This window comes from Carex rostrata, chromosome 33 (assembly GCF_964058835.1).
Source record: "Carex rostrata chromosome 33, lpCarRost1.2, whole genome shotgun sequence".
Classification (NCBI taxonomy): Eukaryota; Viridiplantae; Streptophyta; class Magnoliopsida; order Poales; family Cyperaceae; genus Carex; species Carex rostrata.
In genome coordinates, this window is record NC_135950.1 from 4,445,117 (window position 1) to 4,461,826 (window position 16,710).

General features: G+C 31.4%; 2 protein-coding genes and 1 pseudogene across 3 annotated transcripts in view; 1 reads left to right on the forward strand and 2 right to left on the reverse strand.

Annotated features, from left to right (window-relative positions):
• The window catches only part of LOC144548392 (uncharacterized), a 72,752-nt gene that overhangs the window by 22,497 nt on the left and 33,545 nt on the right, over positions 1-16,710 (forward strand). The window lies entirely within an intron of this gene.
• Positions 312-3,860, reverse strand: LOC144548301 (membrane-bound transcription factor site-2 protease homolog; annotated as a pseudogene). The gene is made up of 8 exons (XR_013509335.1): positions 3,723-3,860; positions 3,546-3,612; positions 3,205-3,273; positions 3,051-3,106; positions 2,700-2,853; positions 1,523-1,897; positions 1,085-1,405; positions 312-685 (listed from the first exon to the last, which is right to left on the reverse strand). The product of XR_013509335.1 is annotated as a membrane-bound transcription factor site-2 protease homolog (transcript).
• Positions 9,165-10,332, reverse strand: LOC144548420 (calmodulin-binding protein 60 B-like). The gene is made up of 3 exons (XM_078297081.1): positions 9,864-10,332; positions 9,568-9,728; positions 9,165-9,293 (listed from the first exon to the last, which is right to left on the reverse strand). Exons 1-3 carry the CDS (start codon positions 10,240-10,242, stop codon positions 9,180-9,182), a joined length of 654 nt encoding a protein of 217 aa, XP_078153207.1. The 5' UTR covers positions 10,243-10,332; the 3' UTR covers positions 9,165-9,179.

Genomic DNA, 16,710 nt, shown 5'->3' on the forward strand with positions numbered 1-16,710 from the left:
ATGATTGGTTACTGAGCTTTGTAGCTGACTTCATATTATTTATTTTTGTTGCAATGTAAGTTCACGGGATGATGGATGGATGCAAAACTTCAACAAAAAAAAGAAAAGAAAGAACAAACGTGGCATTTTCTTTACCACGTGGGCCCCATGCATGAATGACTTCTATTTTTTAACCTACCTTCATTTACTTAAAGTTATTTCATTGATGCCTATGAGCATCGGTGGCACTTGAACACAAAACCGAAAAACCTGCTTTTACTGGCTCTATAATTAAATTTTCAGGGGCTATGGTTAAATTTCGGGGATTCTGGTAAATTAGCTTAATGCTTATATATGTCCCTGCTGTGTGTAAGCCTAAGGGCATTTGATAACAAAAAAAATAAAAATAAAATAAAATGCATACTAATACTACGAAACAAAATGAAATAAATCCTGTTTTTAAGAGAACCTTTTATTCTATGTACAACTCTGGTTTTGTATAAAATGACCTCTAGAGTCTGAGAATTTACCTCCTGCTATATGACACAAGATATAATGCAAAAAGTATTCTAATGCAGTAAATGATAGAGAGTAAGGTCCCAACCAAAAGACCGACTTTAAGGCTAAGTTATTTTTCCCTCTGTGTAAGCCGAGTGAAATAGCAAAGAACAGTTTCCAAAATTGAAGCACCATCTAAAAGATACACCTAAATAATGAAAAAAAAAAAATTAATCAGTGTATGAAAAGTTACACAGACAAACACGTGTATATATATATTGAAAGCTAGATGATACCAGTAAATGTATATAGGCATAGTAGATTGGTATGACTACAATTGATACGAGCTGAACTAGATACTATGTACCACTTCCCTATCAGCATAAATCAAACTATGCATGCCCTTGCAAAATGCGAAAATATCATACACACCCCTGACAAAACAAAATGAGAAATATGTATTGTCCTACAAAACAAAATGACTTTCGCATACTCTACAAAATTTTAAAACATTTTTCACAGAAAACCAGCCATGTATGAACCAAGTACTACAAAAACATTACCCATGCCAAAGAAATTTAGAAGTTAAAATGAAACTGAGACTTACTGGTAAGCAATTGACCACTGCCAAAGCCAGTGAGACATGAAATACTGAATGCAAAGCCTTCCCCATTAAGTACGGAATATACACACTTAAACTAATAAACAATCCCGATCTAGGTTTATATGGAGATAGACTTAGAGAACGAGCCACAAAGGATGCATCACCAATGTATACAAATCACAAGCCACAAGTATTCTGATCTTGATTTTGAATTGGATCAATACTAGTAGTCAATTGCTCGCATCTTGAAGTGTATGGGCTTTGATAAAAGATCTCGACCCATGACATGCCAGGGTACTCAACAGGTGTCATGCACATCTCTTCCTGTCAGATTTTATTTATGTTAGTAAAGGTAAACTATAACTTCAACTTTAATTTGGTTGAGTTTTGAGTTCTTCCAGGACTAATGAGAAAAAAGAAAGAAAAGAAACTCATTTATACCTCTGAACATGCACAGTGATCCCCGGTATATTCACATTTCCTGAGCCTAGCCACATCTTTTGCAATCAAACAATGCCTAAGGCTTTCCATTTTGTCACTCCTTACGAGGCTCAAATTGGCACAGGACAAGGTCTGAAATGGAGAGAAGTCTTGGGGACACTCTCCATTCCGGTTTCCTGCCATCTGAATATCTCCAGCCACTACCCATGAGATTGGAACACAATAGCCCTTTTTGTGAATATTTTGTGATTTATTTCTTGTCAGGATCTGGAACCAGTCATCAGTGCTTGTGACTCTCAAGCCATCAATGGTTACAATTAAATCAAGAGGTGATAGATGCGTAGATAAGGAGGAGTATTTTGGAAAGTTCAAAACCTGTTTTGTAAATTAGTTAACTACTATATGCATATTCTAATATAACTTCTAAAAAGTAATAATGATGACTTCACTATGGTATGGAGTAATAGTGTAATACAGGGAGATGAGCACCACAGAAAAAAGCAAATGAGAAAAAAGGACTTTTAAAAACATTCTGCATTTTACATTTGCAGATTGCCATCACTATATTATGGGATTTCCAAAAAAAAACAAAAAATATATATATAAAAGCAAGACAAATTCTAACTAAATATTTTGTCTCGAAAAATACTTTTATCTTGAAAAGAATATTTTTTAACTGTATTTGCACAAAACAATTGTTTGCATAATATCTTCTCTACAAGTAAATAAATGATTTGGTTAGAATTTTAGAGAAATCAGAAAGAATAATTACAGTAGGAATTGAATTTATAAGAAAAACCATTTCTGTTGGCCCTAAATATGTGATCTCATGTACTAATATTCTAGGACTACAACACTCATCTACTGCTGCAAATGTGAAATTTTTATGATTTTTACAATTTCCAAAAATGAGAATTGGTGTCTTTTGCAAATACAGACTAATAGCAGTGGTTTCGCGACAACAAAAGAAAGGGACTTACAACAAGGCATTCACCGTGTGTATAGAGAGGGTATAGGAGCAGAGGAAGAGACAGCATAGTCAAAGCGCAACCTAAATACAGCCACAATAAAGAACTCCTCACAATCCAAAATAGCTTTATTGGTTTCTTAGGAGAAACAGAAAGAGATTTAACTATACACAAAAACTTACCACTATGGTTTTTCCTCAAAAAAAATAACTTACCACTATATTGTGCCAGATACCGGCACAGTATATACGAAGGGAAGCAAAAGGACACAAATTCTCAAGTGAAATTTGGTTTAAGGCCACCAATGCCCCTGGAAAGAGTACTGCTAAAAATATTGCAATGTACTCTATTTGCAGGCCTTCACTGCAGTTAAAAATTGAATAATTAATTAGTGAAAATGACAATGATATATAAATTATAAGCCTCTTGTTGATCTAAAAAAAAAAAAATTTGATTTACTACTTCTGGTTATTTTTATGGATTCTGGTACAGACTGAGTAAACAGAAAGGGAAATTGACCATGGCTGTTAAAGTGTACCAGAATGTCAGTTTATGGCGGCCAAGTAGACAATATCAAAAGAACAAAATCCAAAAATGATATGCTTTGGCCAGGACTCTGTATTTCATGAAATCAAAATCACAAATCAAATAATTCATCAAGAACCAAAGTTTCTATGATATACAAACTATAATAAATACTGACAAATTGCTTACATAAAAATTGTCAAGCAAGAAAGCTCCTCCTTTGAAACTGACAGCACCCCACGAGTTCCAGATCAGCATCTGAACATACAAAAAATGATGATGATGATGATGATGATGATGATATAACATATCTGGAGTACAAAGAAATATAAAACAGTATGTTTAGGCCAATTAATCGGCTGATTAGCCGTTGGCAATCACCAAACCGTCACAGATTTTCCCGACTAATCAACCGATTATTTCCGATGATGGTCAATTATTTCCGATTATTCGCTTGACGGTACCCTGTCCGTCCGACAAGTGCATACCGTTATTTACAACACTGATATAAAGTGCATCATCCTACTTACAATTGATAATATGAGTAAAGCAACAAGACCAAAGCAAGCTCCAAGAGAGAACCAAACTTTTAGGAACCTAATCAATGGTGAAAAAATGTGTTAAACACAAATCAGAATGTAGGATATAAATGCAGATTTATAATAATGTTTTGTACCAAGAATGTATAAATCTTGAAATCAGTGTACCAAAAAGAGGAGGATAAGGATCGATAATTGGGAGGGAGAAAGGAAATGGTTGAAGGTAGAAGAGGCCGACCTCCGCCTCTCCTCCTGCTCCTACAAATCGCCATGGAAGAGGAAGGCGGAGAGTGTTTAGAGAGATGGAGTTCGAGAGAGAGGAGAGGGTTTTGGGGGGTAAAGATTTTTAACTGTAGAATCAAAACAGCGCTGTATAGGATTCGTGCGCTGCATGAAGTTAAAACTACTCTGTTAAAATCTTTTGGGACTTACTACTGACAATGGAATTCGTATCACCTGAGATAACAAGGTTTTCGAGTTCAGATCTGGGCCATCCAATTTTTCTACGCACGAATATTGAAGTAATGGATTGTTCCGGATTATGCTTGACGGTCCGACTCAAAAAACAAATATTCTATTACCTCAGAGGATGTGGAGTCCAAAGTCCTTTCTATTATTCCGTTACATACTTACACTTACACCCCTGGGAAATGATGAAATATCTTATGCCTATGTCTGACAGATGTTTTTTTTTTAAAGATAATATAAAAAGACGGAATATCTTTTATTTTAAGAATATTGATAATTATAAGAGGTACAGTTAAAATTTAAATTCTAACACTAAAGACATTGTATATCAAGTTATTTGAAATTTTAATTTTCAAAAATTAATAATTTTAAATGCATTATCAGACAATACTTAAATTGCATAAAATTTGATAGTTAGTTCACGAATGACAATCAAATTTAGTTACTTGATGCATGCCGAAATAGCATTGTATGATGTATAAAGAATCAATCAATTAGTTTTGTTATTAAAATTTGGGGCATGCAGTTGCTTAATTTATTTGTAGCAGTATATTATTCATGATTGCACAATAAAATGCTATATGTGAAGCTATTAGATAGTTTAGTAAGTCTGTTGGTGCTGTTTATACTGCTTATATTCTTGCAATCTCATTTGATTTTTTTCCACCCGATCAGGATTTTGGAAATCCTACAATATTTCTAGTGCGCAAGTGTGATTCTTGAGGTGCAATGAAAAGGTAAAAAACTTGTTTAAGGAATTTCATAAGACTTGATGACATCCAAAATTTTGTTATATCTGTATTATTCTCATATTTGACTTTGAGGGACTTACGTGAACAATTTTGTTGGATGTTGATCTCGGCTGAAAATTAAAAATTGGAAATGGATCTTGATTTGGACATGGGCCTTTGGGTTTGTGAATAAAATGGACCATTGATCTATGGGCTTTCCTGCTCTTGAATGATTAAAAATAAAAGGTAATAGAAAAGAAGAAAAAGGCCTGTTGCCAAGGACTTGAGTTTTGGAATAATGGGCCAGATTTATTGGAGAATTTCATCATATGATGTTTTGTTTTCAGACCCATATAGTACTAATTTCATCATATGATGTTTTGTTTTCATAGGATGTTTTGTTTTCAGATCCAATTTTATAGGTCGTTTAGTTTGACCGAGGCTTTGTCTTCCTTTTGATATTGATAAGCTCTGGTACAGAAAACAAAATATGTGTGCATTGCATTAAGATATGTGCGCATCGCTTTAATATTCATTCTGATTTAGCACACGGATCTTAAAGGAATTCTGATCCACATGCATTGCATTAAGATATGTGCATGTCGCTTCAATATGTGTGTGTTTGCATCAAGATTTGTGTTGATCTTGCATGTACAAATCTAAAAGAAGTTCCGACAGTAGATGAACTGCTCATATTCAAAATTTGAGTTTGATGGGCTTTATATGTTTTAATAAGGGATACAATGTGTATTTTACAAATTTAGAATGAGTTTTAATATAAAAGACAATAACATGAGTAAATTTGTGAGCATTTGAAGTTTAGAGGGGGAATACGTAATTTTAAAGTTTACAGGAGGAAATACGTAATTTTGAAGTTTTTGAGGGGTATATGTGAAATTCCCCCAACAAATTTCATTTCATACACACTATTTCATGAAGCTTGTTCTTGCAAAATAAACATTCAAATATGCTGCCAATAGAAAAAGGTAATAGAAAAATTGAATTGGCACAAGAAAAGAAGAAAAATGGACCTGTTGCCAAGGACTTGCGTATTAGAATAATGGGCCAGATTTATTGGAGAATTTCATTAAGGCTGAAATAATACTTTTGACAGAAATGCTCTGCTGGCTGGGAATATATGACAGACTTCTCTAATTACTTTTTCTTGGCTTGACTTTTAGCCTTAATTACTGTCAGACTTCTCTAATTCTATCACAGTTGAAATTGCCTTTATTTCATCAAGATCAAAACTTCATCCTTAATTATAATTATATTTTATATTATAAAATGAGTAATTTGATGCTAGAATATATGACTAATTTGAACGAAATATTGACTGAAATAAATTATTGTTGTACATCAATCTCATTTCATTAAAGAAAAAGAAAAAGAAAAAGAAAAAGAAAAAGAAAAAGAAAAAGAAAAAGAAAAGACAAATCAAAAAGAAAAAGAAAAGAAAAAGAAAAAAAGAAAAGAAAAGAAAAAGAAAAAGAAAAATCGGCAGACGAAGCAATGGGCTTGGGCCCAACAAGTAATGGAATTTTGGATTCGTGGACAATATCCATTTGAACCAAATTTAAGGATCCCTCATTAATTTAAGGATTTATTACACCAGAGGAAGGACAGACGGCAGAGGAGACCGCAAATAACTACCTGGAGGAACTTGTCCAAAGGTAATCTCAAAATTTCGAGAAATTGACATTCCGTCTTATGATTTACAAGTGATTGTTTGATTTATGGTTTTTCCCTTTCGTCCATAAAAGATCAGAATAGTTATAGGAAACATTTGCTAAAAATTAGGTAATCAATGAAACTGAATAGTGTCTGTTTTATTACCAAAGAATAATAGGCTATAATTGGGAATAATCGTCCGATTAGTTGAGAAAATCCATGACAGTTAGATCACCGCCGACGACTAATCAGTCGATTAATTGGCCTAAATGGATGCTTTTTACAACACAAAATTATACTATTTTTTATGACTTGATTGATCAAGTCCAGTGTAATTGCTTTAATTAAATAAATAAACAGGTGCCATTATTGCAAGAAAAACAGAACAAAAAAACTAACCACTGGGAGGGCCTTTTCCAATTGAAAAATTAGACCTCAAGGTCAAGTTATATTGGGCCTAACTCACTAACGCAAGTTATATTGGGCCGGCCCAGAAAACCATCTCAAAATACGATTAAAGGCTTAGTTAATATATTAGGTGCATATCAAATTTAATTTTGTTCCCTTCATGAAGAATTTACATTTCAATTCATAACTCCAAAGTCCCAAGTATACCTGTGGCCCGTTCGAATTCATATCACCTAAGGTATCTCATCCTTAAGAGTTTAAATCTGGTAGGTTCGTTCGTTATATATAACCACAAACCTGAAAGGACTGTGCATCACAGATTTCGAGCCAGATTGTTTGGATTGTGATCGGATGGTCCAGATTTAAATTCAAACGGTGAGGTAATGTAGACCCTGAGTCGACCCATCATTAACTCAAATGATTGACAAACGAACACACCCGTATTGTTTAAGAGATATATATTGTATATTGGACACATGAAGCACATATCTTTTAAATGATGAGAAAGAACTATGCATGATAAATGAACCTATTGTTCAGAAAATAAGTAGAGGTGATGCTTAGAATAATTATTGTAATCTGAAGGATGCAATGTATCCCTAAGACAATTAATTTGATGAGATTTTGTGATGAAGTACGTGAAGGTCTATCTGTTTTATCTAAGATTTTTGACATTTTTTTAAGAAAAAAAAACTATTAGTGTAAATTTTCCCGTTCACTTCATGATAAGAATTACTGACTTATTTCTGATGGATAATTCAGTGGAATTGGCTATACATTCTACTGGATTATCCAGTGTAAATGTTGTTTCTAAAAATTTCATAAAACTCACATTATTTTCTTTAATTTAATTATTTTAAATATTATTAATAAAAATTTCGGATCAATTTCAATTCAATTGAGTTCCACCAAAGAATATTATAGCAAAAAAACACAATCATGGATGCAGTAATTAATATACAACAACAACAATCTACAAAAATATATCACTATCTGCAAGGGTAAAAATAATTTTTGCCAATGGTATCTTCATATATAGATACTTTTGTCGGTAATAACAATACATTCATAAATAGCAATTGGCATCAAAATTTTGATGGAAAAACTAAATTTCCCTAGAGACAAATCAATATCATCAAAACGCGACATCATCAAAATTTTCCTCAATTGACATCCAATCATCCAAAGACAAGTACTCATCCATATATATTATATCGTCCCCTAGAGACAAAAAGGAAAAAGCAATCAGCCTGTGACGCAGAAACTAAGAAGAATATTTCAAATAAAGTCCACAAAAAGAAGAAATTGTATTACATTGATTACTAAGAAGAATACTACTTTCTAGTCCATGCATTTTTGGGAATATAAATGATGGTTTCTCTATGTGCATGCTCGGAATAATTCTTATGCATTTGTTGATGTTTCCATAGGGCATTTAATTTCTAGTTTATTGGGGATATAAATGATATTTTGGGGCTTTGCAATCATATACATGGAAATTGATATCCCTTGAAAAAAAATGCCGAAGTGGATATGACCCTAGAGATTGTTCCTCAACTGGGGAAATATAATCATCAATGCTAATATCATTATTTGCATAAAAAAGCAGAAACAAAAAAACAAATGAATGATTGAAATAAAACCTACGAAACCATAAAAAAAAATTGATTGCATTAATTACCTTGTCCAGTTGAAGGTTGTTCAGGCATTTTTTCAACAGCCTCATCTTCCAAGTGAAGTTGAAACATATTAAATTACCAGAAAAAAAAATGCAAATAGATCAAGTCATTTCTGTTGTGTTAACAAATATTACCATTCTTGGATAGGATACAAGCACTTTTTCAAATGTAGGATGGTGATTATAAACAGAAAATTTCATTAGGAGGAAAAATTTACAAAATGTTCAAAAAATATAATTCAAAATAAAATAAGCAATTGAGAAATTTACATTCTATGACAATGATATGAGCACTTCTATATAATAAATCATTACTTTTTAACTGTGTTATATAGACTAAAGAACAACTAAAATAATTTGTCTGGAAAGAAATAATTACTTGATCCATTATTTCCATGAAACTAGATCTTCAATGGATATAGAACACATATATGTTCTTGCCTTTTGGGGATATATATAATGGTTTCTCCATATGTAGAAGCAGTACTTTTAATTGTTATTGAGATTTGAGAAATATATCATTGTTGACAAGAAATTATAATAGAGGTAATTTCTATGTTTTTTTTTTCTTTTGTTTGTAACAAAAGAAGAAAAATCCTTATTGATGACATAAAGAGGCTAACAAAAAACAAGGCATACTGAATAAACCAGATAACAAAAGAGGATAACTCAATTACTTTGTGGATTGGCATTGTTCTCCAAATTTGCCCTGTCAAGCTCCATAGGACACGTTTTTGCATGCTTCACAACTTTCTTCCAGGCATTTTCCGGCATTTTCAATATCTGCACAATCAAAATTAATTGATGTTCAGGAGCTTTCATGAGAAAGAAAGAGCAAATCAGATAGAAAATGAAGTTACCTACCTTTTCAAATTGGAGGCTGTGTAATGACAAACAAAAGTTTTTTTTTTTTAATTTCTTATTCTTAAATTATCAGTTAAGCTACCTTTTTCTTATTCCTTTTATAAGAAAAAAATTCTTACTTCATCAGGTCTTGTTATCTAGGTTGTTCAAAATTATAAAATGAGGAGCAAGCAAGAAATTGCAGAAAATTTACCTCCTTTAACCTTTCTGGATTTGCATTCAACAAATTCAAGAAATCTTGAACACTGTTAATATTACTATTCTTCAATTTCTTATGATATATTCCATCTTTTGCAATACTCTCAAGTCGCCAAACATCATGGTTGTACTCTGGGGGATACTTCTTCTCGTAGGCTACAAAAGAATTGCACAGTTAATAGAATTGTGGATTCTACATTTCCCCAGTAAAAATGTTGTTTAATAATACAAAAGCTTTTCTTAAAAAAAGTCCAAAAAAGAGAGAGATAACTTCTTGTTAAGTTTACTTACGTTTACCACGTTGATCCTTGACCACAAATTTCTCAGACAACCCCTCCTGAATCTTCATAGTAGTTCCACAGCGCTCTGAATCAATACACGCAGCAAGGCGAAATTTCCCACATCTGAGCCATTTTGAATTATCGGTGAAATGTAATTCCCCAATAGTACCAACTCCTTGTTGGTTAAAAGTTACCTCAGTGTTACCAACGAGCAATGGTCCCTTTCCTTCTCTTTGTTTAACAATTTTGCTATTGAATTTATCACTATCCAAACCTTCTAGCTCTGAATCCCCATCAATCACAACAATTTTCACTTTTATGTGCAAGTCCTCCACGTTTGTGTATGGTCTACCTGTATTATTGTCTATGAGTTGGATTTGTATGGGCATTCCGTTATTATCTGTGATCTTATTGTTAGTGTATATTGATTGTGGGACTTGATTTACAAAGACGAGTTGGTGTGGCGGCAACTCTTCGATGTGCAAAGAAAAAATATGTGCGGTTAAATTTTTCCTAAAATATATAAAAGATTTTTCATAAATTCAAAAGTCAAGGAGATCGGTGTACTATTCAATCTTATGATGCTGATACTAACTTATCTTTTATGCTTCCATGTGATTCAAAAGGCTAGTAGAAATTTTAGGCATCAGTTCCACAGAGGAAGCTGGGGCTATAATCCCTATGCATGGTAGAATGATAGGTTCTACTATTGAAGATTGAAGCTGGTTCATCATGCTACAAGTGTCTCTCAGAAGCTTCACAGTGTCTTGGAATTTCTGTTTTGTTAGGGACCTTTATGCTTTTTACTATAGGTTTTTGGATATTCAGTTTTGTTAGGGTCCTTTATGCTTTTTACTATAGGTTTTACTATCTGGAGATACTGTGTTTTGGTTGCTTATTTTCAGCTAGGTATTTGACTTGTAATACCTAAGTAGGTTTACTTTTGTTTGTTGTCTATTTGGTACCAGATGGGTGGTACCAGTACTGATTTTTGTAATGATTTCTAGTTTTAATGGAAATCTGAAAATACCACTACCTATAATTTCCAACGAAATTACAAAAATAACAACTTATTAAATTTCCAACGAAATTACAAAAATAACAACTATTTTAAGACATTATAAATAACTTTTTAAATTTCCAACGAAATTACAGGGTCTATAATTGTTTCAACTTTCAACTAAAATCTCAGTAATGACTAATACTCTGTCCGAAAGTCCGTGTGCTTATATCATTATTATTTGAAGTTTGAACAAACCATCTTTCTCTTAATTTTTGCTTATTATTTTAAAAATATATATTTTAATGAAAACTGCCTCATGTGTTCCTCAATTCTGGTGATTTAATGCACCAAAAAAATATTTTCATCATCTTTACAAGTAAAATAAAACAAATTAAACAGCTTCTGTAATGACAAATTAAATTAATTCAGATATAGTGCAATACATTGAATCAGATGTGAGTCGTTACCTCGCCTAACTCAAGACCAAATGGGATTATATATTCATAACTCAATATTTTCCAACAGCGAAATCTATTGAATGAGCAGCCTTTTTTTTATTCATAACATTTAAACAAATTAAAACCTAAACTGCTGATTTTGGTAGATTTTTATTTATGTCACAATCGCTAAATAATTCATATATAGACGTTATATCCATCGTATGATACTCTTATTACTCGTAAGGTAGATGGGTTTCAATGATTCAGATTTGTCATTTGAAACTGATTCGATGAGTTTTAGACTTGAATTCACCAAGGAGTTTGGTAAACTTAAGAACACCCTAGTTCTACTCCAAAATTTATAACCTTTTTGTTCTAATAAAAACAGATACATGTCTTAATATATTTTACTTTAGAAATATTTCGTCTAATGATAATATTTTAAAAAATAATGTTCGATGTTAATAGCGAATTGTCCATACAATATGAGCCATAGAAAATCAGAAATGGAAAATTGATTTAGAGGTAATTAAGTATTTAATCCTTAATGATTTGTGTAAATTATCCTGGACCGTGCACCTAGCATTCTGAAAAAGAGAGAATAATGCATACAATCATAGATCCTTAATACCAACTAGGATAATTTAAATCTTTAATTATAAATCAAATCCAACGATCATGGTCGCTCTCCACTGAACAGCATGTTTCCATCTAACTAGTCATTGACACGTGTATCCACCCAATGCTCTCGGATTTACTGTGGCGCATAGTCTATGTAAAAACATGTGTTGTCTGCAACATAGATTAATTTTATTAGTAACATGGTAACATGGTACGCGAATAATTCATTTTTTTTTTATGTTTCCAAACCAAACAATGAAACCAAGTATAAAACGCAAAAGAAACATATTATACGTTTTATTCGTGAATAAAACACGAATCACAAACCATTCGCAAATAAAACGCGGAATCATTCTCGAATTATTTCCGAATCACAAACTTTTGATCTTGCCGAATCAAACTCGAATTATTCATTTGTCACTATGATTATTACAGTTTTTCATTACATTACATGAAGTCGGCCACTATGTATGCCTCTTGACTCTTGAGTAAACAAAATATCAGGCCACAGAGAATCTGAGTATGGTCAACACCTCAGATAGAAAAATTAATACAACAGTGAAGTTTGTTATATATTATTTTTCTTTCTACAGTAACAGTATAAATTTTCTCAAAAATGGATATGAAATTCTTGACTAATTTGTAATGTTTGACAAGACTTAATTAAAAAAAACATGGAATAAAAACAAACATTTAATATCATGTTTGCAATCTCATATTTTGCGTGACCGACGTGTCGGGTTCCTATTCGGAGATGGCATAGGGGCAAGTATTATTTGAGCTTTGAGATTTGTGCAGAATGTAGTTGGACTGTTGAGATTTTCCAAAAAGTCACGCACCATATGAGATATCTCAGAGGATGCGAATTTGCAATCGAAAGGAGGGCTTGCGTGTCGGCCCGAATTTGGTGATGTCATGGTCATGTACATGTAGGTGACATAGATGATAATAGTCATACAGATGCCATCTCAATAAAAACAATATTGTGTCATACATGACTAGGCTTAGGCTTCCCAATTAAGAAAAGGAAATTTTTTTAGCAACCATAAATAATAAAAAAAAAGATTTTATTAAACCAACCTCATTGTTTTAGTTTTTTATAAAATTATAAGAACCAAGATTCCATTTCGATCCGAAGTGTTTTTTTTTTCTTGTATCGAATTTTGAAATTTCTGTTTTGATGTGAACAGTAAAAAACAGTAAAATTTTCTGGACCATTAGATCAGCAATTTAAAAAAATGCTTAATAAATAGTAAATAAATTCCAAAAAATGTAAAATTTGGTCTCCAAGCACATTTTAATAAGGATATCACATCTAATGATTTGGATCGGTCGTTTGGATTTTCAAAATAAAAATATGGTGGCGTGTAGCACCAATGCATTTTACTCCATGGAGTGGCATAGCCCATCCCTATATATATATATATATATATATATATAGAGGAGGGTTCAAATGCACCCAAATGCACCCTATCATTTTTCTCCGTTTTCAAAGTCCGAATAGTCAATCCGAACCGTTAGATGCGATCTATATATTAAGATGTGCTTGGAGACCAAATTTTACATTTTTTGGAATTTTTTTACTATTTATTAAGCCACTTTGAAAATCGCTGATTTTACATTTTCTGGACCATTGGATCAGCGATTTTTCAAAGTGGCTTAATAAATAGTAAAAAAATTCCAAAAAATGTAAAATTTGGTCTCCAAGCACATCTTAATATATAGATCGCATATAACGGTTCGGATTGACTATTCGGACTTTTAAAATAGAGAAAAAGAATTTGAAAGATAGGGTGCATTTGGGTGCATTTGAACCCTCCTCATATATATATATATATATATATATATATATAGAGAGAGAGAGAGAGAGAGAGGGAGAGAGAGGGTTCAAATGCCTCTATTTTTTGTGCCTCTATTATGCCTCTATTTTTAAAAACTTCAATAACTCAAAATTTAAATTATAAATATCGAAATAAAGCCATTAGATGTGATCTATGTTATTTTTTCTATACGCTCATAAAATATTATCACATTTGAATTTTGCTTTCATGTGAATTGATAAGTTAAAAAATCAAGGTCTAGAAATTATCCACATTAATACATTTTTTTACAATCTCTTGATGACAACCAAAATAAAGTTGAAATGTTGTAATATTTTGCATGTTCATAGATAGAATGATGTAGATCATATCCAACGGTTTTATTTTGACTTTAAAGTTTTAAATTTTGAGTTATTAAAGTTTTAAAAAATAGAGGTATGATGGAGGCACAAAAAATGGAGGCATTTCAACCCTCCTCATATATATGTATATATATATATATGGGATAGGTTACCATACATTGCAATGTATTGACTCATCTGTGCATTGCAATCTAAATCATTGATTTCGCTTTAAAATCCTACGGATCAATGATCAGATCAATTCATAATTTTCAGAACAGGAGGCCTCCAGCTTTTGCTTAATTAGAAAGTTTCTGGACCGGACCTCTCCAGTCTCTCTCTCTCTCTCTCCCTCTCAACATATTCTATCCCGTTCGAAAGAAAAGAAAAAGAAGAAACAAAACCTAAGCGATGCTGCCAATATATTTGGTGTTTGTTAAATTTATTGTTGACACAGTATGTAATAAGAAGAATGAATTAATGTGAGTAGTAGATGTGATTCTTAATTATTTTGCGTCCGTGTATGTTTATATTTATCTTTTTGAAAACTTTTGCAGAGAGCGCGAAGTACCTAACTATTTTAAGACTTTTTTTTTTCTAACCAACTGTGCTACCTTCCCTTTCATATTTATATTTATTATTATTGCAGTGTATGTGCGCGCACACACACACACCGGGCATTGATAAGTGGGGACTTGAGATATTTGATTTCAAGTTTTCAACAATTGAAGGTGATTGAATGTGTTCAGATTTGACAAATTTTTTTTTAATATCCATCATTAAATATAAATTAATAAATATATCTAGTTTTTCTGGATATTTTTAAAAATATCCAAACTGGTCAAACTTTCGGCCGTCGAGAAAAAAATAGGACCGTTGAAAATTTAGATGACCCGTTTTTTTTTTTTTTTTTTTTGAAATTGGCGCTCTGAAATTATAGAAGGCCAACTTAGCGTCAAATAATTAGTCTTAGTCAAGGAAGAGTAATTAATTAATTAGTATCTTTTGTTGAATGAAGTATGATTTTTTTTTTCAGACGAATGTATATAAATGCTCTAATAATTATAGATAGTTTTATTGTATGATCCATGTGTGATAAAAAAATATAATGTTTTTTCACGTCATCAATATGTATCTTTCTATTATAATGCATCTCTATTAATTTTTTTCAAGTCATGTCTCTTATTTCTAAAAGACCTGTATATTATACATGTATTTATCTAAGACATCTTTCGTAAACAAACTAGACTAGAAAGAGAGATAAGGTAGGAGAGACAATATCTTCATTGACAATGCGAAAAAAGACGACGAAACTTCAAACCGCCATAAAATGGCGATCAAGTGTATGATTTCAGCAAATGACTACTTTTTGAAAAGCTTGCGAGAAGATCCATGTGTCAATGACATCTATGCTGTTTTTCATAATTTAAAATTAAAAAAAAAATAAGAGAAGAGCCTCAAAACTTGAGTTGAAGTTTCCGATTAAGTTTTTCATTTCTAATTATTGATCTAAATAGCACAGTGAATTGGTTATATAATGAACTTGTAGAAAATCAATTTTTACTGTTTGTGAATTCTGTTTACTATTTTTTATGATTTATGAAAAATAACACACATGGCTTAAAAATAAAAGAAAATTACCAAACTATAAATAAAACCTAGACAACCTTAAACAAAATAAAAATAAACATAATAAATAAACTTTATAAATATAAAATAACAACCTTAAATTCATTTATGCTATTGTTAGTGAGATATTAAAACTTAATTACTTTTATAAATACACAAATTTATTAATATTTGTGAATGTAATTATAATTTATATTGTCACATGTCATCCGTTTCATAAACTATAAAATTTAATATAAAATGTTTATAGAGAAAAAAAAAAACGGGCCGTCTAAACTTTCGGCGGCCTATTGGTTATTTTTAAAAATATTCAGAAATACTGGATATATTTATTAATTTATATTTAATATTGGATATTAAAAAAAGGGGAATTTGGCGGTCCCTATAGCTCAAATCTTGTCACTGTTTTTGTTAAAAAAAATTATATGTATAGGGTATTTTTCTTTGAGGATGTTACAATACTTCATACTTTTTAATACTTCATCATCTCATATTTAATATTTTTATTTTCAATGTCCGAATTGTCAAGCCGAACTGTTCAACAAGATATCCATACTAAAATATATATATTTGTGATGAAATTTTATAATTTTTGAAATATTTTACTATTTTTTCAGATGAGTAGAAAATCACTGTTTTTTTAACTGTCCACAAACAATGATTTTGTATCTATCTTAAAAAATAGTAAAAAATCTCCAAAAATTATAAAATTTCATTTTCAAACATATTTTAGTATAGATATCATGTTGAGTGATTCAGATAGATAGTTTGAACTTTGAAAATGAAGATATAAAGTATGAGGTATAATAAGATATGAAAAACATGAGGTATTGAAATCCTTTTTTTTTTTTTTCTTTTAATAATACGAATGAATATTTATTTCTTTTCAATGTCAGGATACATGCCGCTGCCTATTGTTTTACGCATCAACCACTAGAAAAAAAAAGGCAACGCTTTTCAAAGTTCAAGGATATATATTTTGACTATTCTCATTTTTTGTCAA